The sequence below is a fragment of the Malaclemys terrapin genome, chromosome 1, assembly GCF_027887155.1.
Source record: "Malaclemys terrapin pileata isolate rMalTer1 chromosome 1, rMalTer1.hap1, whole genome shotgun sequence".
Taxonomy (NCBI): Eukaryota; Metazoa; Chordata; order Testudines; family Emydidae; genus Malaclemys; species Malaclemys terrapin.
The window spans coordinates 200930686-200957322 of NC_071505.1; the positions used below are offsets into that span (position 1 = coordinate 200930686).

General features: G+C 39.9%; 1 protein-coding gene across 4 annotated transcripts in view; it reads right to left on the minus strand.

The window, feature by feature from the left end:
- Positions 1–26637, minus strand: part of USP9X (ubiquitin specific peptidase 9 X-linked) — a 217540-nt gene that overhangs the window by 63847 nt on the left and 127056 nt on the right. For 3 of the 4 annotated variants that reach the window (XM_054005769.1, XM_054005754.1, XM_054005763.1), the window contains exons 24-26: positions 21457–21582; positions 15409–15534; positions 8523–8689 (exon numbers count right to left, since the gene is read on the minus strand). In XM_054005769.1, the coding sequence (XP_053861744.1) occupies positions 8523–8689; positions 15409–15534; positions 21457–21582 (419 nt within the window). The remainder of the gene's footprint in view (positions 1–8522; positions 8690–15408; positions 15535–21456; positions 21583–26637) is intronic. The other variant, XM_054005771.1, reaches the window with a different exon arrangement.

A 26637-nucleotide genomic window follows, 5' to 3' on the forward strand; every position in this document is an offset into this window, starting at 1 on the left:
GCTCTGAATATTCAGTTGGCTGTCTCCATTCTCTAGCCTTTCCAATCATGGTTTCTTTCATTAAAAATTGAGAGTAACATGCAACGTAACATACAACAATGTTGAATGAACATGTAACACACAGCAACGTATACATGTAAAAAAGAAAACAATACTGTATGTTCACAAATGGTTGGAATTTGATGAGACTTAATGTCTTCACCATTTAAAATAGTAGAAACTGGAACATGCAAAAAAGTGCTATTTAAAAGATATTTTTAAGCATAAGATATTTGGCAAACACACAATAGGACAAACATACAACAGGCCAAGTTCTCCAAACCAACACACACACACACACACACACGTCTATGTCACTGTGAACAACTGTCATTACACTAAGAACTATCAGATAAAATGAAGTAATTTTATATAACAGAATTCCTTTCTGGACATGGGTAGTGCCTCTTTTCTTGAAAATACTGGTGGCAGTTCAGACTCATCCAAAAAGTTCCAGAGAGTTAGCTATTCCCCTCCCACTTTCATGCTCGATGAGTACTTTCACAGATGTATGGAATCATTAAAAAGTTTTATTATTAATATGTTATAATCTTCTAATACCTTCTTTAATTGTGCTAAATATATGTACACATGAACCTTGAATAGGCCATCATACATATATCCAGAAAAAAATTAACTCTGGGGGGGGGAAGAGGGGGAACTGGAGAGAAATCCGTTACAGAAAAGAAATCTGGTACATTTTTTCCATTCTTGAACTGTTCCAAATATCTTGTACTGGGGGAGAAAGAGCAATAAGAAAAAAATAGTATGAAGGGAGAATTAAAATAGAAGAGAAACATTTCCCCTTCTCTACAGTAAGAGAGATTAGTAATTTTGGGATCGCCTCTTGGATCTTCCTGCTAAAAAGACACTTCTGCTTGGGAGTGAAAAATAAAGCTTACAGTGTTTTATGAAAAAATCTTGATGGTTGACAAGGTGGCAATTTTACAGATTTCCCCCGTTGTGACTGACATATCTTCTGCCCAGGAGGCCACTGTGGAATACAATGAATGGGATCTGGTCCCTTTTGAAATAGTCTTTATCTGTGGCTGAATAGGCTTCAATGATACAGCACTTGGTTCACTAGATACACAAAATATGGATGCATTGCAGATCTAGGCATTTAAAGGTGGAAGGAACTGAACAGGGATGATGTTTTCCTGAACTGATCAATTCTATTAAAATATATTTTAATTGCTTCTCTCACAGTGGCATGTGCCATGCTTTTTCCTTCCAATGTGGAGTATTTGAGCAAAATGAGGGGAAAATATTTCTTGCAACGTATATGAAAAGTTAACATTGGTTACAAAAGATTTTAGAGTCCAAAGAGCCACTGTTTTCTCCCTCTTGAAAAATGCAGTAAGTCTTGTATCTTTTAACAGCAGAGATTTGACGACCACTATGCCTTTATGGAACAGAAATACGAAGTAATTGTATACAGTAGATTTTGAATAGATGGGTTAAGAGATCCCAGACATGAAAGATAAGAGATCACTGCTGGTTTGGTTAGAGATGCTGCTCTAACAAACTTGGATCTTCCTGCTAAAAAGACACTTCTACTTGGGAGGCTGATCTACATCAGACTTGGATAAGCCTGAGTCTGAGACTGATTTATACTAAGACTTGGGATGCAATGGTGGTTGGTACATGATCAGGTTTAGTTCCATCCTGTAGGATATATGGAAGAGCTGAAACACTTCATATTTCCTAGGATTGATCTATCGTGAACACCAGTGGGATGGAAGGAAGGCTTGCAGCACCTGTTACTATGAAGGAATATTGCCATGTTTAAGAGTTGCTGTTCAACAGTCCTGGGATACGTGCTCCTGTCTGTTAGTAGGTTGATAGAGTGGAGACATGAGATCTCTACTTGGTCTGAGTATCAAACCTTCAATACCTTTTTCGGGGGATGAGAACAACAGATGTCTTACTCCTTTTTCATCTTTTGACATACTCTGCCTAGTAGTGGAAGAGTGGAGGAAAGGTAGAAAAACCAATCTGCAAATTTGTGAGCCTGTTTCCTGATGGAGAGCCTAGCCTTTGTGTTACATCGAGATAGCTCTATGGCATCTCTAGTGGTGTAGCTTTGAAATATGAGCAGAAACACTTTTGTTGCAGGGACAATTTAAGGACCATTCTGAGGTGTTTATCTGTTAATTGCTTAGCCAGTCTCCTCTTGTTTTCAGCGTACTCCCTTACATTTGACTGCCATAACAGAAGGTAGGTGACATTTTGCCCACAAAAGAATTGAACTGCTCTGACATTTAGATTTGAGATTCTCGTACCCTGCTGCTCATTTATGTATGCCAGGAGCACTGTGTTGCTTGACTGAAACAACACATGGCCTTGCTCTCTGGTGATCTTGGAAGTTCTTAAGAGCCAATCCAACTACTTTCATCTAGGAAGTGATAATTCTGAAGATATGACACTATGAAGATCTGAGCTTGACCATGTTCCCTGTGTATTATGGTTCTTCTAGAATCATAGAATATCAGGGTTGGAAGGGACCTCAGGGGATCATCTAGTCCAATCCCCTGCTCAAAGCAGGGCAAATCCCCAGACAGTTTTTTTTGTTTTTGTTTCTAACCCCCAGTTCCCTAAATGGCCCCCTCAAGGATTGAACTCACAACCCTGGGTTTAGCAAGCCAATGCTCAAACCACTAAGCTATCCCCAATTCTAAAGCCTGGCAAACGTGGCTAAGATTAGGGGAAGTGGGGAGAGGAGATTACCATCATATTCCAGGCCCCTAAAAATAAATCTGGAAGCTCTGTCTTATTTGATCTTGCCTGTTGATAAAACTCTTTGCATGAGATCAGAAGATCTATGTCCTGGATAAAGATGGAAGGATGACACTTCAGAAGTCAGTCCCTGGATCTGACTAACCCCTCTCTGCTTTGGGAAAACTGACATCTATTTATCTTGTCTCTGAAAAGAGATATTCTTTAAATGTATCATAAATGCATATTGCTAAAGAATGGAGGGGGCCCTCTGGGTTGCTTCTGGTGGTTCCAGGGGAAGGCTGTTCTGATGAGCAGGTCCTCTAAGAATGGGTATAGAGAAGTTCCTAGAGTTCTTAGCTGGGTTATCACCAAATAGTTTTACAAACACTTTAGGAGGTAGACAGTACAATAAGTTACCCTTTGGTCAGTTGACTAGGCTCACATCCTTCATTATGCTAAATCTGGTTTGCTTCACCATGATGGTGGAGAAGGGAAAAACAGATAAGGAGCTCAGTGGGTGGCCCCATATAAGGGGAAGAGTCCCTTAAATTTCAGAGCATGTGAGAGAGTGAGAAAAATTGTTAGCTAATGGCACATCATCTTTAAAGACTGGGATGGTAATGGATGAGTCAGGAGAGCTAAAGTGCTGCTCTGTTTAGCAAGTTGGACACAGAATTAAGACATGAGGGAAAAAAGGGATGTGGGTCAAGCCCCAGAATGCAGATAGGTTTGAACTGCCTCTAGTGTTTGCAGGAAGAAAGAAACAGTACAATTGTCTCACACTGGGAAAGAGGTCAGGATATAGAAACAGAACAAAATTTCTCAAAACTAAAGCACCACTTCAAATTTGGTCCTAGTTAGCAGCAATCAAAAGTAAACACTCTCTCTTAGCTGTTCACTAGTAGTCTTTAACCTAGCAATCAAAGGCATAATTTAATGGCTGGAAGCTTAAGTCAGCAAAGTTCTGACTGGAAATAAGACAGTTTTAACAGCAAGGTAATTAACCACTGGAATAGATTACCAAAAGGATCTTATAAATTCTCCATGATTTGGAGGCTTCAAATTAAGACTAGATGTCTTTCTAAAATGCTCTAGTTAGGCCAAGATGCAAGATTCAGAGTGAAATTCTACGTCCTGTGTTAAGCAGCAGCTCAGTTTAGATCAAAATTGTCCCTTTCTGGCCTTCAAATTTATGCATACTCAATTTAAATTCTGTAGTCCAGTTCTGATGCATAAATGCCCAGAACAGAACTCATTACAAATGGCACCTTTGCTGACCAGTTTTAGTAGTCTCCTATGACTGAAGGGGTCTGGATACTTAGCTTGGAGGTGGGGTTGTTATGCTACTACTATGTGTTCTGTAAACAGGTTACCTCACTTTCTAGTGCAGTCTATCCAATACCTTTAAAAGTAAATTTACTTTAATATTTAAAATTCATGTTAAATGTAACTTGTAAGATGTTTAAACCAACTGTAAGTTAATTCTGTGACTTATCATCACTGAGAAATATACAGCATGTTATATTCGCACCAGATGTTTATGTGAATGCCAAATGTAGTTAAATGTTAAGCCTCATGAATCAGTTCTTGCAGCAATACAAGGAGTTGCTAATTATCATTAAGATATGATTTGTCATTACAAATAACAGATGTCATTCATAGTAATAGGAGACTAGCCTAAATATTAGTTCTTTTGGCTGCTCCTTTCAATGGCAAAATACTAGCCACACTAGTATGACTAAACAGATTAAATCAGGGTGGCCAAACCATGGCTCGCAAGCCGCATGTGGCTCTTCTACAGTTAAAGTGCAGCTCACTTTAAAGTGCAGCCGGGGGAAAGGGGGGAAGAGCTTGGAACCTCTGCCTTACAGTGGGATGGTGGGGTAGGGGCTTCTGTCCAGCGGTGAGAGGGGTTTGGGGCTTCAGCCCTGTGGAGCACGCCTGCTGGGGCTTGGGGTTTCAGCAAGAGCGGGGCTGAAACTCTGAGCACCAGTAGGCGCCTCCTGAGGGGCTGAAGCTCCGACCCTTGGCCAGTGTGCCCTGACTCCTGAACTTCTGAAAATCGTTGTAAAAGGCTCAGTAAGATTGGCCACTCCTGGATTAAATCATACAGGGAAAGGAAACCTAATGCAAAGTGGTCTGTTGAATGCTCACGTAGAAAAAAACTCAATAGTAGAGAGATGCCCAAGTGTGATCCATGACAGACTGCCAGTTCTCACATAAAAAAAGATCCAAAAGGTATATAACTGCTGATCACAAATTCCTTGCCTTGTCAAAAAAAACAGTTGAAAGAGGATGCAGAAATCTATTTGCTTGAGATACCACTTATAGCTGCTATGACAAAAAGAGTATACTGCTGGAAAAGTCACAACAAATCAAACACTATAGTTATGTTGTTGGAAAAAAATAGAAGATCTAGACTGACATTCCATGCAGAAGATTTTATAGTACAATGGTCTTTTATTTTAAAATAAACTACTTCAAATTTAAAAGTTATGAGAGTTAACCAAGCATCAAACCATTTAGTAATGTAGAACATATGAAGCAGTGTGTAACGCACACTGCAGATGCAGATCTCTAAAAGGAACTCTCTCTCTCTCAACAGTGCTGGTTTACTGCACAAACACTGCATGGCACATATTAGATATAACTGGACATGAATGACCTCATCATGAATAGTGGGTACCTCACCTACATCAATCAAAAATTGCAGGGGAATGGATATTTTGCCTCATCTACATTTGATTGTCTTTCCGCCTCTGAAGAAAAACTGAAATTTCTGCACACACACAGTCTGATGAGATAAAATCTTGATGGATCTATGCAGTGTTTCATTTCCCAATAAATGCAATATACTTCTAGATCATTTACACATGGAGTGTGAGATCCACTTCCTGGAATTCAGATCATATGAGGGATTTATCCCTGTAAAGGAAAATGCTACTATTAAATCAAATGCAGATGCCAGATTCTTGAATAACCCTACACTAAACTGTCCCAGAGATGTCAGGCATTATTCAAGCTTGCACAATCAGGACTGCACAGCTTTTTACGAAAAAAGTCTTCCACCACTGCATCTGAAGTTCAAGAAGAGGTGAACAATGAATACCTTTACATATATCTCTGCTGCAACCACCCTCCAAGTTTGATGTGTAATGTACATATACTTGGAACCAAAAAAACCCCTTGATTTTATATTATAGAAAGGCAGCTTTAAAAATACAAAAGAGATGGTGAAATAGAAGTCTATTTAATATCTGGTAGGGTAATTAAAAATAAAGTTAAGCAAATTTTGTTTGCATTTCTTTTTACTACAAGCTATGAAAACTAATATGTAAATTAATTAAGTGTGGATTTCAAATTTTTGTGAAGCTGCTAAGGCAACATTCAATATGACAAAGTAATAGCAGCCTTGTTAACTGCAGCCTATGATAATGCAGGGATACTTAATCGTATGGCTAAGCAACATTACTGTAAACCACAACACAGTACTGTGGAATGATATTTACCATTTTGTTGTGATTGATTCTCAAAACATTCCTGAACAAAATACTATGGGGAATGGGCCTATTACTGTTCTTCATGTCACATTTTACTGTTGTTTAGGATTCATAGAATTCATTTGCGATAACTGATTTCAAAAGTTGAAAAAACAGCATCTTGAAACACATTGGGTGTCAGTTGCTTTCACACCCAGAGTCTGGCCTTTTGAAAGCTTTCAAACAAACCAACAGATAGAATGTGTCCTTGCTTCAGGTTGATATCTAGTAATTATGCTTATTCTCCAGTATTAAACTTCCCCACTCCCCTAAAAAACTTGACACCTGAAGTTCATGTTTCTTGTGGCTATCCTCAGCTCATATACACCTCTACCCCGATATAACGCTGTCCTCGGGAGCCAAAAAATCTTACCACGTTATAGGTGAAACTGCGTTATATCGAACTTGCTTTGATCTGCCAGAGTGCTCAGCCCCGCCCCCCGGAGCACTGCTTTACCGTGTTATATCGGAATTTGTGTTATATCGGGGTAGAGGTGTATAACTAAGTTCAGTTATCCTGGTACCAGTGATTCAGTCTTTAAAACACCTGTCTTAGATAATATAGCAATCCACATCAGCCAGAGTGAATGTTAAGAGGCAACCACTTCACAAATCTTTCTCAACAGATAAAGAATTTGTTAGGAGATGCACACAGAAAAAATGTTTTTTTCAACATTAGTGTATTAGATGTGTTATATGCTAAAGAAAACGTCTGGGAAGTTCATGCAGAGTAGTGTAGAAATCTTTAGTTTGTCACATCTAGAAGGAAAAGAAATCAAACACTATGGATGAAATCCTGACTCCATACAAGTCAATTTCAAAACTTGTATTCACTTCAATGGGGCTAGGATTTAACCCAGATAACTATCATTCAACAGACTGGACAATCATGACTTAACTCACTTTTATCTATTGTTGATCTTTTATAAATTGAATTAAAATGTCTGATGTCACAGTCATGGAAAGAACAGACAACACCAGAACTAAGAAGTCTTTAATAAAAATAATAGTTCTCTGGATAATGTTGTTTTAGTAACCCTCAACATTTAATGACAATCAAAGTGTTGCCACCTGGAAGTCATCCAAACCCAGCAAAAACCACACATTTGACATTACCAGTCACATTTGCTGCTTGTGAAAACGTTCTGAACAATTAAAGTTTACCTGAGAAGCACGTTACTTACTTTTCTATCTGCATTCAGAATTTTATACTTAGTAAAGACACACACCCCCTCCAGATTCACTAGCTAGACAAACTTGTACAAATTTTCAGATGAAGCAATGATTATGCAGGTAAACTGGTGTAACATTATTTATGTGTATTAACAATCCATGTACCAAAGAGACATTTCATAATCTGATTAATATTTAAAAGGGTGGCATGAACATTGAATAAAATGATTTTTCATGGGAGTGAGGATTTAGTGTAAGAGGACCTTATGATTCAATGTTAGCTTAAAACCTTTCTATAAATGATGCTTTGCCTCTGCATTCATGTAACAGGAGAAAATTAACCTGTGACAAAGTTCTATCCCGCTGACATTACTTAAGTATTTTATAGCTATCATATTTAACCTTTTTAAACAGCATTAAATAGAACATCTACTAGTCTTTTTGGAAGCTTAATAGGCACTCTGCCAAGTCAGTTGGACATTTATAATACATTAAAGTGTTCTCACTCTTAACAGTAAAAGAAAAGGATTAGAGTTTTTGAACAAATAAGTACAAGTTAAAAAGTAACAACATTAGTGTTACTAATACATGCATCACATTATGAACAAAAGTCAGAATGGCCAAATACCCTCTTCAGGATGTCTCAAACACTAATGAGATTTTTCTGGTTTAACTGACTTTTCAAACAAACAGCACAATTCTGGGTGGTGCTGAACACCTGCAACTCTCCGATTTCAATGAGAGTTGGTGAGACACAGAACCTAGTTACAAAGTTATATTGCTAAGCAGAATACGAATACATATTTGTACATGACTAATGAGTCAATCAGAAAAAAACAAAAAACTTATTTTGAACTTACCATAGGTTGTCAAAAAATTAATACAAAGCAAACCAACATTGAAAGTCTTTAGTATTTCAGTACAAAAAACCCCTTGTAGTTAAAAAGCAGATAAATAGCTGGAACATCTACCTTGTGTTTTAGATTAGTTTGTACAGTGTTTTGAAAAGGTAAGATGCTATACAAGTGTTATTTATTTTAAATCACTTACTTGCTGTGACAGTGCAATAGCAAGTCAATGATAAATGTCTGCCATGCCTTTTCTTTACTAAGTGCATCCAATGCTGTTGGAATCAAAGCAAAACACAAGGTCATCACCTCCAAAGCTTCACAGCAAACTTGTTCATCTTCCATGTCTGGCTCATTGCCTGCATTTGTCTGTAAAGTGAATCAAATGAGCAGCATGAATGGATATAGAAAAGTGCAACAAATTTGTCTGGCATCTAGCTGTACGCTTAAAACACAAGGGGATACCAAGAGTGTGTCCCCCAATGCCCAGCTAAATCTACAATGCAAGTTATCACATACATTGATTCAGTCATCTCTCCCCTATACTCTTTTCACACACCTGCTGCATCTTGTCTTAAATGATAGGTTCTCTGGGGTAGGAACTGTCTTCTATATATCTGCACAATACCTAGCAAAGTGAGGTGCTGACCTGTTTGGGTCCTGCAGATACTAGTGTAATACAACTAATGCATAGTAATATATGCAGAAGAGACTGCACCTTTTTATACTTGAGTAACAAGCACTTGGATCTTAGTTATACTTGTTTAGTTACTTTTCTTTCCACCTTTAACATTGGTAGCTTCTTAAATACAATATTTAAGAATTTCTCCCCCCCCCCCCCCCCCCCCCCCGCTTCACATTAGTATGCCTTAATATTATTTAACCCTCCCATCCTCCAGTTAAAGTTTCTCAATACTACTTGTCAAACTAACAGATGAGGACATGGACAGTATAAACCACCACATAATAGGATGTGTACAGTAACTCCTCACTTAAAGTTGTCCCAGTTAATGTTGTTTCATTGTTACATTGCTGATCAATTAGAGAAGATGCTCGTTTAAAGTTGTGCAATGCTCCCTTATAACGTTGTTTGGCAGCCGCCTGCTTTGTCCACCGCTTGCAGAAAGAGTAGCCCGTTGCAGCTGGCTGGTGGGGGCTTGGAACCAGGGTGGACTGGCAGCCCCCCTATCAGCTCTCCCCTCCCCTAAGTTCCCTGTGCAGCAACCGCCCAGCAGGCTATCAATTGCCAGCAGTTCAGCTGTCCCGCCCCCCACTGCCATGTGCTGCTCCTGCCTTGGAGCTGCTCCCGGGACCCTCCTGCTTGCTGTGCAGAGGGGGGACTGACAAATTATTTCTATTTGGGGGGACTAAAAACTGCTTAAGGCTCTAGGCACTCTAAAACACAACTACAATACAATTCAAATCTCAGAAGTATTAAAATGATCAATTCAGAGAAGCTCAGCCAGCCACTCACAAAAACTAAAAAGCATTTTCTCAGTCTTCTTCAAAAATCTTATGAATATGCAGACCCCCATTTAGAGAGAGCATATGCACTCATACTGTATATGTACATGTATTAAAAATATTACTAATTTAATGTTAAGACTGAGAAATTAAGCACTCAATGACCCAGAAAAGTTACTAGAGGCACAAAAACCTCTAGCAGCTGTACCTGTTATATACCTCGGACATGAGCTTCACTAATTCCCCTCAGGTAAGGGACCAGATCCTCAGTAGGCAATAGAGACAAATTCAGCTGTGGCAACACAGGCTGCATGGCCGTCCCATTGCATCCCAAACAGGGGCGGCTCTATGGTTTTTGCCGCTCCAATCACAGCAGTCAGGTGGCTTTCGGTGGCATGCCTGCGGGCGGTCCGCTGGCCACGTGGATTCGGCGGCACGCCTGCAGGACGTCTGCCAGTGCCGTGCCTTCAGCGTCCCCACCACCGAATTACCGCTGAAGCTGCGGGACCGGCAGACCTCCCGCAGGCATGCCGCCAAAGGCAGCCTGACCTCACAGCAGCCAGTAGGCCGACCCCGTGGCTTGCCGCCTCAGGCACGCACTTGCTGCGCTGGTGCCTGGAGCTGCCCCTGATCCCAAACCCAGACAACTGCAGAGTCATCCCAGGCACAAGATAATATGAACCCAGGCCCATGGGACAGGATACTCAGCAGCACATTTCAGGGTGTGCATGGAGGGCCAAGATCCCTGGAAGTTCTTATGCACCCTGGGGCTACACCACCACGTTTTTATATGCCCCAGGAGAGCCATTACTTTGCACACTGTGCAGAAGGAGGAGGGATGAATATTGGGTGGGAGTTTGGGGGACGACCAAGGAAGCATGAATAGCAGTTTTGTGGAAGAACTGAGGTGCAAAAATGGAGGAGCAAGTGGATAGAAGTTACTATCATTGTATGTTACTACTAGTTGCTCACATTTTTTTTTCTCCAATAAAAAGGAAAGTTTCTAATGCAGTGCAAATGTGGAGTTTAAAATTTTGCAAGCAGAGCTGTACTTCGAACACAGCAGAGTTGTCATCCTGCATTGCTTTAGAAAGCCCTAAGGAGTTGCTTTATGGTTCTAAGGTGCTCAGGACCTATTTGACTAACTGAGAAGTTCTTAGCACTCCTTTCCTAAAATGAGAAAAGAATAGTATTTTCTTCAGATCAAATAAGCCAAATTTGAATTGTTATATTTGGGCCATTTTTGAGATAACACGTAATTTTTCTGACTGGAATATAGGCACTCCCCACTCCTTTTAGCAGAACTAAAAAATGGCTGAACTCATTTTGCCAAAGCTTCTGCAAGGTGATTTAAAAAAAAATGCAGGCACACAATATAAAAACCAACATTAAGTTGTTTGAAAAAGCTTTGAGCCAATAGAACATATGCCAAATTTCAACCTTACCCATCACCAACAGTGATTATTATATGACAGTATTATAGAGGGGTATATACACACAGAATATGCATTTTAGATGATAGATAGATCACAGGCTTAAGTATGTGGGAAGAAGAGAAGGGTGTGAAAGGGAGATAATGAGGGAAAGTGGTAGAAGGAGAGGACAAAGCAAAGAAAGTGTGCCTTAGAGCTCATCTACACAGAGCAGTAACATGGACTACAGGGTGTGATGTCTAAAGCACTCTAATGCATTACACATTAATTAGTCAATGTAGAGCCTGCATTCATGCTCTCTAACAAACTTTTATTGTATACCAGCAGGGTCTACACAAACTAATGTGCAACACATCCGTGTATTGGTAACTGAGGCTATGCTAATTTTTCTTCTTTGGGTGGCAATCAAGAAACAAAAGATTTACGATCACTGCATTAGATAATCTGACATCTTTGGCATGTTAAGTGATTTGAGGGTGCAGACGGAATCCCAACAACTCAAGAAGAGCAACTATCCTGCACAATCCACCCCTTCTACAAAGATGGGTTTTATTTTAATTATTTGGGGGGGGGGGAGGAGGGAAGGAAGGTGTCCCGTGATCTAGAAGCAGGATAACATATAGCCCTTGCATCTGAAGAAGTGAGGTTCTTACCCACGAAAGCTTATGCTCCCTATACTTCTGTTAGTCTTCAAGGTGCCACAGAACCCTCTGTTGCTTTTTACAGATTCAGACTAACCTGGCTACCCCTCTGATACTTGATACAGTCCTGTAGTGGTCCAAGCTTATCTCTTTGTTTAGCACAAGAACTGGCTGGGCTGTGAAAGTATCATTCAGATCCTCTCGGTAAGGAGCACTTCAAAAAAGTCTGTGCCATGGCTTAAGATGGTGCTGATCTGGTTTGGTGGAAAACCAAATGCAGTCCTCTCTGACCAAAAGGACTGCTGTAACATAAGACTTATTGGGGCGGTAAGGAAGAATTCCAGAAGAACCTGGACTCACCTTCTAAAATAAGTTTTAATTTTTAATATAAAAGAAAAATAAATTCACCAGATGATTTAATAAGTGAGTTTTGAACTTTAATTTATAGATTCTAATTTTGAGGATTCTGACAACTCTGATGAGAGCTGTCTCTCCAAGTTCCACTGAAAAATCAAAATTGTCAAAAATGGAGCAGAGTCCATTGAACTATTAGCATCAGAAGAAGCCTTTGTGAAATGTCTCCATCCTCCAGCAGTTAGAATCTAATTATTAGTATGCCAGCTTTAAAAAAATCATCTAGTTTTTTTCCCCACAAGTGTAATGCTTTGGAGAAAAGCAGATTAACGATTTCACAGCAAGGAGCTAGTTGACTAAACACCCGAAACAGTCACAGGTATGTTTTTGTAATACTTCAGGACAGGTCTATAAAAACTTACATCGGTATAACTACATTGCTCAGGGGTGTGAAAAATCCACACCCATTAGCAACATAGTTATATTTACCTAACCCCCTTTGTAGGCAGCGCTACAACAATGGGAGGGCTTCTCCCATTGACAGCTACCCTCTCTAGCAGAGGTGGATTTTAACAACACGCTGATGGGAGAACCTCTCCCATCGGCATAGAAGTATCTTCACTGAAGTGCTGCAGCTGCACCACTGCAGTGCGCTGAGTATTACAAACTAACTATTCTACAGTAATTTCTTGTAGTCTGTGTTCCTACGCTGTTGTCTCTGTCACTTAAAACTTGGATTTTGTGCAGTTTTCTCTTCCATCATACCCCCCCCATTTCTGCCATTTCTCCCCTTCTTCCATTTTACTTTGTTTCCTCCCGTCCCACTTTTGCTTTTATCCCTCCTTCACTCTGCTTCTGCAATTTCTCCTTTCTTTTTATAGTTTGTTCCCGAGAGTTTTTCCTTCATTTTCAGTGTCACCTCATATCACATTTCATGCTTATGTAGCTCTGGGCTTCTCTGCGTGAACATACTGATCTACTCCGCACTAACCTGCCATGCACTAAGTGGCCATGTGGACTCTGCTGACACTCACCAAAAGTTTCCTATTGTGCTTTAATCTACTCCTTTTTCATAGTTGGGGTAGAACAAAGCACACTAAGGAACTTTTTGTGCACAGTAGCAGGGTCCATGTGGACAGTCACTGCACAGCAAGCTAGCACGGGGCAGATTTACACCTCCACTTGCAACCAACTGTTTGTGTAGACAAGCCCTCTGGTTTAATACATGCATCAGTATCAGTGGCACAAACACCAAAGAGAATGGTTGACATTGATGTTTGTGTACAAAGAGGGTGAAATTCTCCCTGTGCAAAGAACTAGCACAAGGCCTGTGCACAGTTTAAGTTTCATCTGAGTCTTATTTTCAGGGTTTAAATTGGTTTTAAAGTGTTGCACAGGTCTTGTGTTAGACTTCTCAATGGGGTGATTTCACCCTGAGGGAAAAATGGGTGAGAATCCAAAACAAATGTGAAAAATTCCTAAAACAAAGTGAAATGGCATTTAAAATTAATGTGTAGGAAAGATTCTCCTCAACTTGTGTATAATTCTCAACATCATTCATCCAATTATAGTTTCTCCTCGTTATTTCTGTGGCCAACATTCCTATTTAAGATACATACTCACTGCCTAATGTTTTCAATTCAATCTTTAACTATATAGTTTACAAATACAAATTGTAAAGCTTGAAACAGAGAGTCAAGGTTCAATTGTGGCTTTGCCACAAAGCCACAGTAAACAGCAGCACATTGTTGCACTGCTATACTCCCACCTGGTTTCCTTGTTATTTTAAGAAGGGGGTAAACTGTGCCAGGTCTATAGCACAGCACAGCGGAGGCTCTCCAGGATGCCAGGGCAGCTGTATTGGCTAGAGTGCTGGTAGAAAAGGGGACAAGGAACCAACAGGCCCCATGCACAACAAGACTTCAAGTAGTTCTGTCCTAGCCTGCCCCTTCCACAAACCTGCATGTGGAACCTGCTTCCCCCCTCCCACACTCCTTTTTTATGATATGGGTAGCAAATACAGAAACATATGAGAGCATCTTCTGCTTCTCTACCACCACAACAGCTTAGCCAGAATTTAGCCCCGTTAGTAAACTTCAAATAAAGGGAGAATTATTCTTCTTAGTGAGGAACTCATTTTGTGAGAAAGTGAACAGGATACCTAGGAAATCAGAAGTGCTAGGGCTACTAAGCTAGCTAAATGAGAAGCTGCTTTTTCTGGAAGTAAACCTACTTTTCTGTAAATCAAAAATTTAAGCAAAAGGTCTAGAATACAAAGAATAAAAGCATCCCACCAAATTCCTTCTTCCTAAGGGCTGAGCAGTGCCAGATTAACTTGATTAACTTTGAAAATTCAGAGGAGTTAGTGAAGAGACATGTGAGACAAATAGAACCTGCTCTTTCCAGAATTCAGCAACTTCCTTAACTACATCATCCCACGATACACATATATTTGCAATACAATTCTAGGAGTTGGTTATAGCATTACTTTTAAAATTTTATAAGCCACTGTTGATAAGTCGAAGGTTACTTTTATAAGAACAAGGTTCTGAGCAGTGTACACCAAGGGAAAAAAAGATCCAAAAGCTTGAGACAGTATAAACATTTTGTATGACACCCAGAAATATCTCCAACTCTGATTGGTCTAACCCACTCCTTAAATCCTGCGTATGCAAAGATCTGATAGTTTAACTCCAAGTATGTGCATAAGCAATTAAGGAAAATAAACTGCTATACATGCTATCACTCAGTTTTACCAATGCTTCAGTGTCAATTTCAAAATCAAATTTCTTCCAAAAAAGAGAGGCCAACAACATTTTTCATTACATATATGCCTAGTCTGAGCTTTAAAAACTAAAGCATTTGAATTATCCAAATTACAAAAGTACACCTGAAAAATTTAGCATGTAACAAATGCTTATTTCACATTTGGATACAATAGAAAAAAATTAATTTTAAGTTTAAGAAATTTAAGCCCAAAAATAATTGAAAATAGGCACACAGCATGGAAGTACCATCTCAATCTTAACTACAGTATCAAAACTGTGACCCTACATTAGAATCCAAAGTATATTACCAACAAGAATATAACTATTTGAAGATAAGTCACATTTTGAGCCTAAATTACTTGACACTGTCCTTTTTTATAGCTGACCAAATAATTAAATAGAAAAAGAAGTTGCTTAAGAATTCTTACCTTTTCATAAATTTTACTAATTTCCTCATTTGAGCTGAACACCAGCTGTACTGACCCACACCCTGATGCCCAGACAATTTTTTGTACTGCTCTAATAACACAGATATCAGGGATGTATTTTGAAGCCTGGAGACAAAGAAATAAACAAACCACAGCAACATTAAAATACAGTTGCTAGTAATATTAAAATGGACTCTACACCATTACGGCAACTAACCTCGTAAAAATAGAATCTTTACACTACTTAAAGACATTTTATATTGAAACAAAAAAGATGATGCTATAACTTAGAAATGCTTGTGCCTTCATTTAGCATTTTACACTTCACTCATCTTAGCAATGCTCATGAAAGCCAAATGTGTGTATTAGATAGTGTCTCAGGATCTTCCTTCACGCCACTATTGTTACTGAGATATAGTATTATAAATTGATATTAAGTAAGTGATAAAAATATTTGATCCTGGCCAAAATTTAGAAAAAAGATTAAAATTAGTTTTTAAAAAAACAATATTGAAAATAATCTGCTCAGCCATTTTTCATTAGAGAAGTATACATAAAATATACATTTACTGGATTTCTCTGCTTAGCTCTCAACTCCAAAACAGCTGTGATTTGGAAAGCAATTAGCCTATAAAATGGCATAACTAAATTTGATATTAAGAAAAATAACCAAGATATTGCATGTTAGCTACTATCCAAGCACAGAAGAGTTCATCCAAACTGCTAATTAATTTTCAAAAGGAATTTTGCTACACATAGGCCATACAAAGTTTATCACAGATCCGAACACCTGCAAAGGTAATCTGAGTCTTTTTTATGAATGAATTACTAGAATGCAACAGTTTTGGGGCATAGTTCCTAGTTTATATACAGTAACTCCTCACTTAAAGTCGTCCAGTTAACGTTGTTTCATTGCTGATCAATTAGGGAACATGGCCGTTTAAAGTTGCGCAATGCTCCCTTATAACGTCATTTGGCAGCTGCCTGCTTTGTCCATTGCTTGCAGGATTCTCTGGAAGAGCAGCACCTCCTTGTGGGGATTAGAACCAGGGGGGCCGACAGCCCCCGCTCCCATCAGCTCCCCTAAATTCCCTGTAAGGTATGTGGCTCAGCAGCTGCCCAGCAGCAGTTCAGCTGTCTCTCTCCCCCTACTGCCGTGCTGCTCCTGCCCTGCCCTCAGCCTTGGAGCTGCTCCCTGGAGCTTCCTGCTTGCTGGGGGAGAGGGGTGCTAGTATCAGGATGTCCACCTGCTCCTGCCCCCTCCCAGCTCTGTACCTCCTCTCCACAAAGCAGAGGAGGGGGACAGGGCTCAGGGACAGAAAGGAGGGAGCTTCCTGTCTGATCTGCTTAAAAGGGCAATGTACTTGAACTGGGGTCAGCGTACTTAAAGGGGGCAATGCACGTCTCTCTCTCTCACTCATGCATGCACCACCCAGCACTTTGGAAAGTCAGCACCTGTGCAGTCATGCATGTGCTGTCAGGAGGAGGGAGTGGTGCGCTCCAGCTGGATAGAGTGGGCTCATCATCATGTTCAATTTTCGCAGCTACTGCCCTCCTTCTATTGTGTTTCCTCCCTCTTGCCTCAGCCCATGCTGCCTTGTAGAGTGTGAGGCTACATTAACAACTGCATATTAACCCTTAAGGGCTCAGCCACATCCTAGTTCATCATTTAGCAGCAAGGCAGTCCCTGGGAAATATTCCACCTTTTTACTCCAGGACCTCAACCAAGCTTCACAATCATTCATTGCTGTGTACAATATTAAAAACTGTTTGTTTAAAACTGTTTAAAACTTATACTGTATATGTATATAATGTCTCGTCTGGTGAAAAAATTTCCCTGGAAACCGCTCCCTCCCCCAATTAACATTAATTCTTATGGGGAAATTGGATTCGCTTAACATCATTTCGCATAAAGTCGCATTTTTCAGGAACATAACTACAACGTTAAGTGAGGATTACTGTACTAAATTTTTGAAACTACAGCATCATGTTTTTATCAGTGACCAATTGCTGCAAAAGAGTTGTTCATTTTCCAACATGCTTCATAAAGGTGTGATTCATTTAAAATATACAATCAGAGTGAAATTACATCTTTCCTGCCTCCCCTCCCCCCCAAACCTCATCCTCATACACAAACACACGTCCTTAAAATTCTCCTTCAGGAAGGAAAATTAGCAAAAGGTACAAGTTAATGACCAAGTTTTAGTTTTGAGGAGTACTGCATCTCCTTCCTCCTCCCCTTGACCACATTTATATCATGAATGTAAACTTGGTTTTATATGCCATAATCTCCTTATAAGAGCACCTAATATAATTTTTTTAATCTGGAGGATATGGTATTTGAGAATATTCATAGCAAATTATATAGGCCAACCTTTAAAAAACAAAACAAAACAAAACGTAACAAAACCCTACGCCTCAAGATAGATGCCAGCATCTGGACCTGCAAGCCTAAGGGCTGGTCCACACTAACCCCCCAGTTCGAACTAAGATACGCAACTTCAGCTACGTGAATAACGTAGCTGAAGTCGAAGTATCTTAGTTCGAACTACAAGATACTTACCGCGGGTCCACACGCGGCAGGCAGGCTCCCCTGTCGACTCCGCGTACTCCTCTCGTGGAGCAGGAGTACCGGTGTCGACGGCGAGCACTTCCAGGATCGATTTATCGCGTCTAGACAAGACGCAATAAATCGATCCCAGAAAATCAATTGCTTACCGCCAAACCTGGAGGTAAGTATAGACGTACCCTAAGTAAGTGGCCTGGCTTTCCAAGGTGTTGAGAGCGCAGAAGTTCCGAAGCTGCCTAACTTGAGACACATTTTTTTTAAATCCTGGTCTCTGACTCCTCTTTTTAGATACGAAAAAAAATATTCCATTTAACATTAACTGTAATCACTTTATATAATGAAGAGGAAGAAAGCAAATTATTATACTCTCAAACATGAAAGTCAGAATTCTTGCAATTTTGTATTTTAAGTAACTGAAAAAAAAGTCAGTCTTAAAGTGACAATGTCAAGGTTTGTAGGTCCAAAATCTGACTCTCCCCACCCAATTTATATATTTTACAATAATAAGCAGATAAGGATAAAATCCAACTACAGTTCTAAGGAAAAGTCATGCATTTCGGCTATGGTGTAATAAGACGTTTCTCTCTACTGTGATGTAAGCATGAAATATGACAGTCAACTTTCTAATTTTTATAGAACTTTAAACAACAAAACAGTAGTTCTCATACTAAAGCCAACTCTATGATTAGTTGAGTTACACAGTACCTTCGGGAGCCCTTATATTATATTTTGTCGATGGGAGCTATAAAAACAAAATAATTCCAATCGGGCTGTTTGGAACAGTAAAATCCAAGGCTAGAGGGGAAAACTGTTAATACATAAAACCATCTGCAAGATCCAAAGTAGTTAACAGAATGTGTATTTCAAATTAATTCCTATAAATGCATATTTCGTAAAGATAAGCTATAAGTTTTCTGTGGCTTAATTTAAAACAGTTACTAAAAGTAAAGAACTACACCTCTACCTCGATATAACGCTGTCCTCGGGAGTCAAAAAATCTTACCGCATTATAGATGAAACCGCGTTATATCGAACTTGCTTTGATCCACCGGAGTGCACAGCCCCGCCCCCCCGGAGCGTTGCTTTACCGTGTTATATCCGAATTCGTGTTATATCAGGTTGCGTTATATCGGGGTAGAGGTGTATATTGATTCATATATATCAAATATTTAGTAGTACAAACATCTAAAACATTACAAAAAATGTAAATACCACAATCGTAACTTCTCCCAGTTTGCAACAAGCTTTCATCAAAATTTCAGGAGTTCATATTCAAGGTAACATTATTCAGGAAGCATACGTCCCTCTGACAGGGGAAAACTTCCAAAATCCTTTGAGGAGGCAGATATCTAGTCACCCTTTTTTCTGTCAACGTAAATCTTCCAATACTCAGATTTATTAAACACTGAGAACATAAAAAGCTTAATAAATAAATTGGTTCCATCATGAGCTTTTAATCCTAGATGAACCTACACTACAGCTATGGAAATGGGAATAGCTAGAACAGAAAGTAGGCTCTTCACCAATCTCTCCACCAAAAGATTCACCTTGCATCAGAAGCATTGCAATGAGAACTTTCACACATTAAGAAAACAAAAATAGGCTTGTTTAGTCTGGAGAAAAGTTACTTTAAAAACTAAGTATGATCATTAAAAAATATGTAGATTTTTCAATGCCCTTCAACTCTTACTCTATTCTTCTCTCACAGGCTGCATCAAATTTCTCAAAATTAAATAAAAACAAAAAAAAATCTGAAGAAAAACTAATCATTGGCCATCAAAATATACAAGAAAAAACAAATTATACTTCAGATTTAGCTCTTCAGCAGTTTTCTTCATTTTTGCAAATATATAGATTTTTAGCACTGATGCTGTGTAATCGGAGTCTCGTTCCTTTGATCTGTCTTGCTAGTGTTCTTTTAATTTTTTTTTTAAAACTTCATTCACACAGAGCATGTAAAAATCACAATTCACATCCTGCCCTCCCTCCCTCCATGACCTATTTCTTCTACGGAAAAAGCTATGACTAAAGCAGTGTCTGTACACTGGCAACTTCATATACAAAATTCACGACTGATGCAGCTCCAATGGTAGCAATGATGAAAACTAGGGATCCTGTTTTGGTGTCCAGTTCCATCAACCTTTTTTCTCAAGCCTTTGTCTTTTTTTGCTTGTGGCAGACGTTGTACATTTCGTATGGTTAAAATGGTCATGGAGGGTCTCTCCACTTTTGGATATCTCAGCAATGTTCTGAGGTGGTATGAAGAGATTATTTCCTATACAGGTCCTGAAGTCCAAGTCAGCATTGCTTTGACTTTGGAAGCTGATGCAGCACCAATCATCTTGAAAGGAAGTTGTAATTTTTCCTTTGGCCACCCTTGAGAGGCCACAATGTATTAAATGGATTACTAAAAATTCCAAATCTAATAACTTTGACAAGATGGGTGAGATAACATCTTTTACTAGACCATCTTCTGTTGGTGACAGAGACAAGCTTTCCAGCTTACATAGTGCTCGTGTTAAGGTATTATCTCACCCAACACTGCATGAAATTAATAAGAGTAAGTCACACCATTTAGATAGATGATCCATTTGTGAGCAAAGCTGTTCATTTTTCCTCCACCCAGGCGATCCAATTGTCCATTATGTGTAGTTAAAACACACACACACACACACACACCCCTCTACCCTGATACAACGCTGTGCTCGGGAGCCAAAAAAATCTTACCGTGTTATAGGTGAAACCGCATTATATCAAACTTACTTTGATCCGCTGGAGTGCGCAGCCCCACCCCCACCCAGAGCACTGCTTCACCGCATTATATCCAAATTCATGTTATATCAGGTCATGTTATATCGGGGTAGAGGTGTATATATTTATTTCTGTTAATAATTTGAGACCTCAACACTTGAATTTTTTGTATTAAAAGGCATTTCAGGTCACCTTTAATAAAATATTTAACCTCTCTCTCTCTCTCCATTTTTCCTGTTACTCTCTAAAAAAGCACATTACCAAAGACAAACATAAGAGTAAAAAAAGGACTACAATATTAGTAACAATATTTTCTTGTTAAAAATCTCTGGTTATTCTTCAAATATATCAATTACCTCAAGAAAAATGATGCTAAGTTTACTTCTAAAATCTGCAATAACACCATACCAACTGAGTTCTGGTCTCACAGTATCAGAACCCATTAATAAGATGCGCAGAATCTTACATAATTCACTTAGCTAATACTCTCTGAACTCCATTATACATATTGGTTTTCCCAAGTAAACACATGAAAAACATGTAAATAATTTTGTAAAGTAATAATTCATTTAATGCTTTTAAGTGTTAAAAAAATAAAAAGTATGTAAAATATCCTAAATGTATTTTGAATTTAAGGAAACCTATCATTTTCCTATATGAAAGGAAATCTAAGAAATATGATTAAATAAAAGGAAAATCTTAGGTTTTACAGGAAAGAATATACTAACCTCATCAGATATTTGCTGGGCAAGACGTATTGCTACATTTCGTAGCATGCACTCTGAAGTTGGATTGGGAATGTTCTGTAGGGCAGCTTGCAGCACCACTGCCTGGTCATGGGTAGCCTGGTTTATCTGGAAAAAGTTATTTTCATTATTTACATGGGAAAAAAAAAAAAGTACAGAAAACCCTAAAGTATGAAACTAGAAATTATCTGGTAGGTGTGGGGAGAGGAGACAAGTGGAAGAAGAAACTTATATTGTATTTAAATACAATATACATGCAAAAAAACCCCACTCTCTTGTTATTTCAAATACTAACCAACATTTCAATATACACACATTCATGTATTTGATATTTTGCTATTAAAACTGGTATTCCACACACAAGTTTTGGATAAAGTCTAAAAAGCTTCTTAAAAAACATTACAAAAATGGGAAAATATAACTGTAAAACTATAAACATACTGGTAGGGAGAATCATAAGTAGGTATAGAATACCTGAAACTACTTTTAATTTTTTTTTTTTTGACATTTGAATAAAATTTTAAACGGAAAGTTAGGGGGACATCCAACCCCTATCTTTTGAGACAGGAAAGGAACAGGTTTATGGGATGTCAATGGACTGTAAATAGCTGGTGCCCTTAATGGTGTCATTCTTCAAGCTAGATGTTGCTCCCCAGAAAGTGCCCAGAAAAGTACACCTTAATTAATTTTCTTTTAAAAATATAAATTCACTGTTTGGACATTATTAAAATTGATGTAAAACTTGAGTCAGAAGTACAAGAGAATTGTCTTTAGTAGTTCTCTGAATTCCCTTTACTATTTTCCAATTCCTGGGTCCATGCTTTTAACATGTGACTTAGGAAAAACTTCCTCAGAAGTTTTTGATCCTCTTAGGTTTTAGTAGACGTTCTTCACAAACACATTCCAGTTGACAGGATGTGGTGCACACTCTCCAATGCCCCAAAGTAAGTTTGTTTCTGCATAAGAATTTAACAGTCAAAAAACAAAAAATAAACATTCCACAGAATGGTAAAAAAACAAACAGATGTAGCTTCTCAACCTTTGAGGGGTGGTTGGTGCAAAAGTGAGAATCTAGTCAGACATAATCAAGGAACAAGCATTACAAGCACATAATTTTCTCTTCTAGATTTCTGCTAAGGTTGGAAAACTTGAGTGGTATTTCTAAAAGAAAAATGTTATAAAAACAGCAGCACCTAGAAGCAGTGTCTATAGTGAACAATATCATACGTAAACATGAATAAGAAAATTTGGGGGGAGGGGAGAGGAGAGGAAGTTTTATCTAGAAAGAGAACTCTCCAGAAGAAACCCAATTACATCAATAGTGAAAATTAAGGCAAAAGTATTCAAAAGGTGGGCATCCCAAACACAAAATTATAAAAGATAAGTCTGGGCACCCCTCATATGGAGGTAGGAAAAGTAACACAGAAAACCTGGATTCTTCTCTTGATACTAAATCTAACAATGATTTGTAAAATACATGGAGAAAACACAGTGTGACTGTTTTGCAAACTCCTGTAGAAAGAGACAGAGAAAACTGCACTGGAGACTGCCTTGTGACCACTAAGTTCTGGTATGGTACAAGGAAACTGCTGTGGTCACGAGACTCCCTCTATTTTATTGTCCCTGCTGGCTCTGGCAAATCCTTTCCACTACATTTACAGCATCCTGGATCGTGTCCTGGAACATGAAGATATTGACTACTACACACTATAAGTGGCATGGACTGATCCTTGGATCCCTTCCAATGTGGTGTTTCTGATCAGCTAAGAGTCTGGTGTTGAGGAGACTAGCAGGTCTGCATGTCTCAGGAACAGTTGCGGAACCATCAGCTTCGGTACAGAGGTCAGCATCGCTGGCGGCACGGGAGTAAGAGTTGTAGCCACCAGTGCTGAGGGTTTTGAGCTGTGCGGCATAGGTACTGCAGGTGGCACCATTGCACCGCTTCGTGCAGAGGTTCTTTTCAGCTCAATGGGTACCGAGGTGAAGGGTTTCACTTTGCTTTGTAAGCCTCCATTCGAGCGAGCCCGCATATGGTCTTTCACTTTCTGGGAACTCTCAGTACCAGAAGATCCTGGTGCCTCATGGTCCGACATGCTCAGTGCTGTTGGTACTGAGGTACATTTTGTGGTCGAGGATCACTTTTTCTTGGGCGATTCACGGTGCGGAAGAGTCTGGCACCGCTTTTCGGTAGCCATCTTCAGTAAGGGCTCTTTCATAGGCTCTGCAGGGGCAGGACCTCTGTCAGAGGCTGCGGATGGCGACCATTGGCCTGGAGGTGTCCTGGACTCAGGGTCTGAAGTCGGTCTGAGGGATTTCTCCATCATAAGGAGTTTAAGTTGGAGATACCTAGCTTTTCTTGCTCTGGCTGTGAGGTTCTAGCAATGTGGAGACTTTTGAGCAATGTGAGTTTTGCCAAGACAGTGGACACACTGTGCATGTCCGTCAGAGACCGGAATTGACAGTTCGCAAGTTAGACAGCGTTTGAAGCCCGATGATATGGGCATGCAGGAGAAAGTTTGCCACAAAACAAAAAACAAACAAAACAAAAGGAGGAAAATAAACCTACAGGAGTCTAACTTCTCAGGAGCCTACTGAGGAGAATAAAGGTAAATAAAGGGAAAAATTTGTCTGAAGTAAAATAAAATAACTATAAAGGGGAAGTATCTAACCACTGCTTATACTACCAACTATAAACTATAGATAAGATTAGCCTTTACAAAGCTAAGAGAGGGCGATGCTGATCATTCCAACTGAAGCCAAATGCGGCAGAGAAGGAACTGAGGGGCAGTTGGTCACGCAGTGCTGTGTAACTGCGTGGAGCGGTGAGAGACAGTGACAGCGCATGCACTACCCAACCAGGCACTGCTACCACAAATCTCTTATTACAGTGCAGGGAACCAAGACACCTTAAATGGAGCACCCACAGGGACACTCCTCGAAGAACACAGTGTTCTGAAGGGTATGATGACTCTTTGTTAAGTGAAGTATCATCGAACCAAGATGACACAATGATACGCCCTCAGAAGGATCAAGAGGAAGCAGCTTCAGAGTAAGTAAGGAAGTGGTGCTGTTACAGCTATCATCTCCAGACCTGTACCTAAGCAAACAGTACCACACAAACTCAGCGCCCGATGTGGGGACGCTGATGTTTTATACTTTGAGGTTGAAAGATCTGAAACACTTATAGCCTCTAATGGAGGCCAGAAAAGAGTTCAGGTACTTCTTTCTTAATCTGAATGCCATCTTAGCACAGAGAGCCTCTCTTCTCCCAGGCACAGATTATGGTTATCTGTCAGATATAGTATGATCATACTTCATACATTTAAAACTAATGAGTTGTTTGTCCCAGACAAGTATAGGGAAGACTCCCCTCAAATTCCCACAAAGAATAGCTGGCAGAGTCAAGCAAAGAGAAACATAAAAAAATTCCTCGAAAGAACTGTTCCATATCAAGAGACAGAGCCTTGAAACATTACTGATACTGTGTGTTGGCAAGCTGAAGCTTCAAAATGTGTAGGGTGCTCTGCACTAAAGCAGTACAGATGTGCCAGAGACCCAAAGACAAATGGCACAGTGCCAAAGGACTGAAGTCCCCTCACACCCCAAACAGTGTTAAACACCAAAAGTGAAGAGCCTGATAAAGATATCGCCCAAGCCCAAAAAAACAAAAACAAAAAACCCCCCATGTTTCCAATACGTTAAAGTATCCCCAGTGAATGCATGAAAAACACGATTTAGTTTAAAAAGAACTTCAAAGACTAAGGGGAAAGAACAATTACTTACCTTACAATAATTGTGGTTCTTTGAAACCACATGGATTTCACTTTTGGTGTGCATGCGCCCCAGGAATGGGAGATCAGATTTTTCTCGCCAGCAGCATCTGTTGGGGCAGCACCTACACCTAACATCATAAAGGGAAGAGTGGGCCAACCACCTCTCTGTTCCTTTACCAACACTAAATCCCAGAGGAGTAAGACTACATAGAAGCAGGGAAGGAGGATGGGTCATAGAATCCATGTGGACAATGCATTTTGAAGAACAGTTACTGTAAACATTCTTTCTTAAAGTAATTGTCCATTTGGATTACACTGTTGGTGCATGTGTCGGTAAAGTAACAGCATCAGCATCCGCCTCTCATGAGCGCTCGTCTCTGGCTGATATGTGCCTGCAATCACTCAGGTTTTTTCCACGGGGCAGCACCCACCTCTCACAGGCACTCCCTTACTGGTCAGATGTGAGCCTGCTTTTCTTTCAGTTCTTACAACTGGTGGCACCCCACCTCTTGCAAGCGTCCCCGGGCTGATGGCTATTCGACAAGTCTTCAGCAACTCAGCCCTCCTGCCGAGTCTCACACACTGTCCCCCTCTTCTGAGGAATACAGTCTCTAGTTCTTTCTCACGGTCCTGGTATGGGGCCGTAGCACCAAGGATTCCCCCCCAGAGACACTGCCGCCTTTAACAGACCAACACAGACCCATCTTAGTACCTTCAGTTGGTGTCCTTTTGGCAGCCCTTGCCTGGGCTCATCTTCAACCAAATTAGGAGGGCCCACCACAGTACCCTTGCCTGGTCTGACTAAGTTCTGGGCTCAGTCCCTTGGGATCAGCCTGCCTGCACTGACCTGTCATCCAAGGTCCTACTGCTCGCTCTTCCAGCCAGCCAGGAACCCAGTCCTCCCTCTTCGAGATCTGGGCAGCAACTGACTGTTCTGTCTCTGCTGCTCCCCTTTTATAGGGCCCTTCTGGTCCCTCATTGTCTGCTCCACCAGCCCTCCTGGTTGCTTCTCTGCAACCACTATAGGCCGCCTAGAGAACTTCTCCTCTGCTCTTTTCTGGGGCAGGGGTAGGCACAGCCGCGTGGCTTCCAGCAGTGGACCTCTGGACCTAGTCTACCCCGTTACAGTGCACAACAAGCAGATATAAATTTGCTTGGAGATTGGAAATAAGAGTCCTACTTAAACACTGACGTCAAGACAATCACACCAAAGCAGGCATCTATCAGGAAGCCACTGTCAAAGAACGTGTCTTGTAAAGGTGTTTATCAAGCTCCACATAGCTGCCCTACAGATTTCAGAAATAGCAAAATTCTTCAAACAAGCAGCAAAGGCTGCCTGAGCTCTACTACAACTAGATAGATAACCTAATAACATGTCCTTATACAGTTG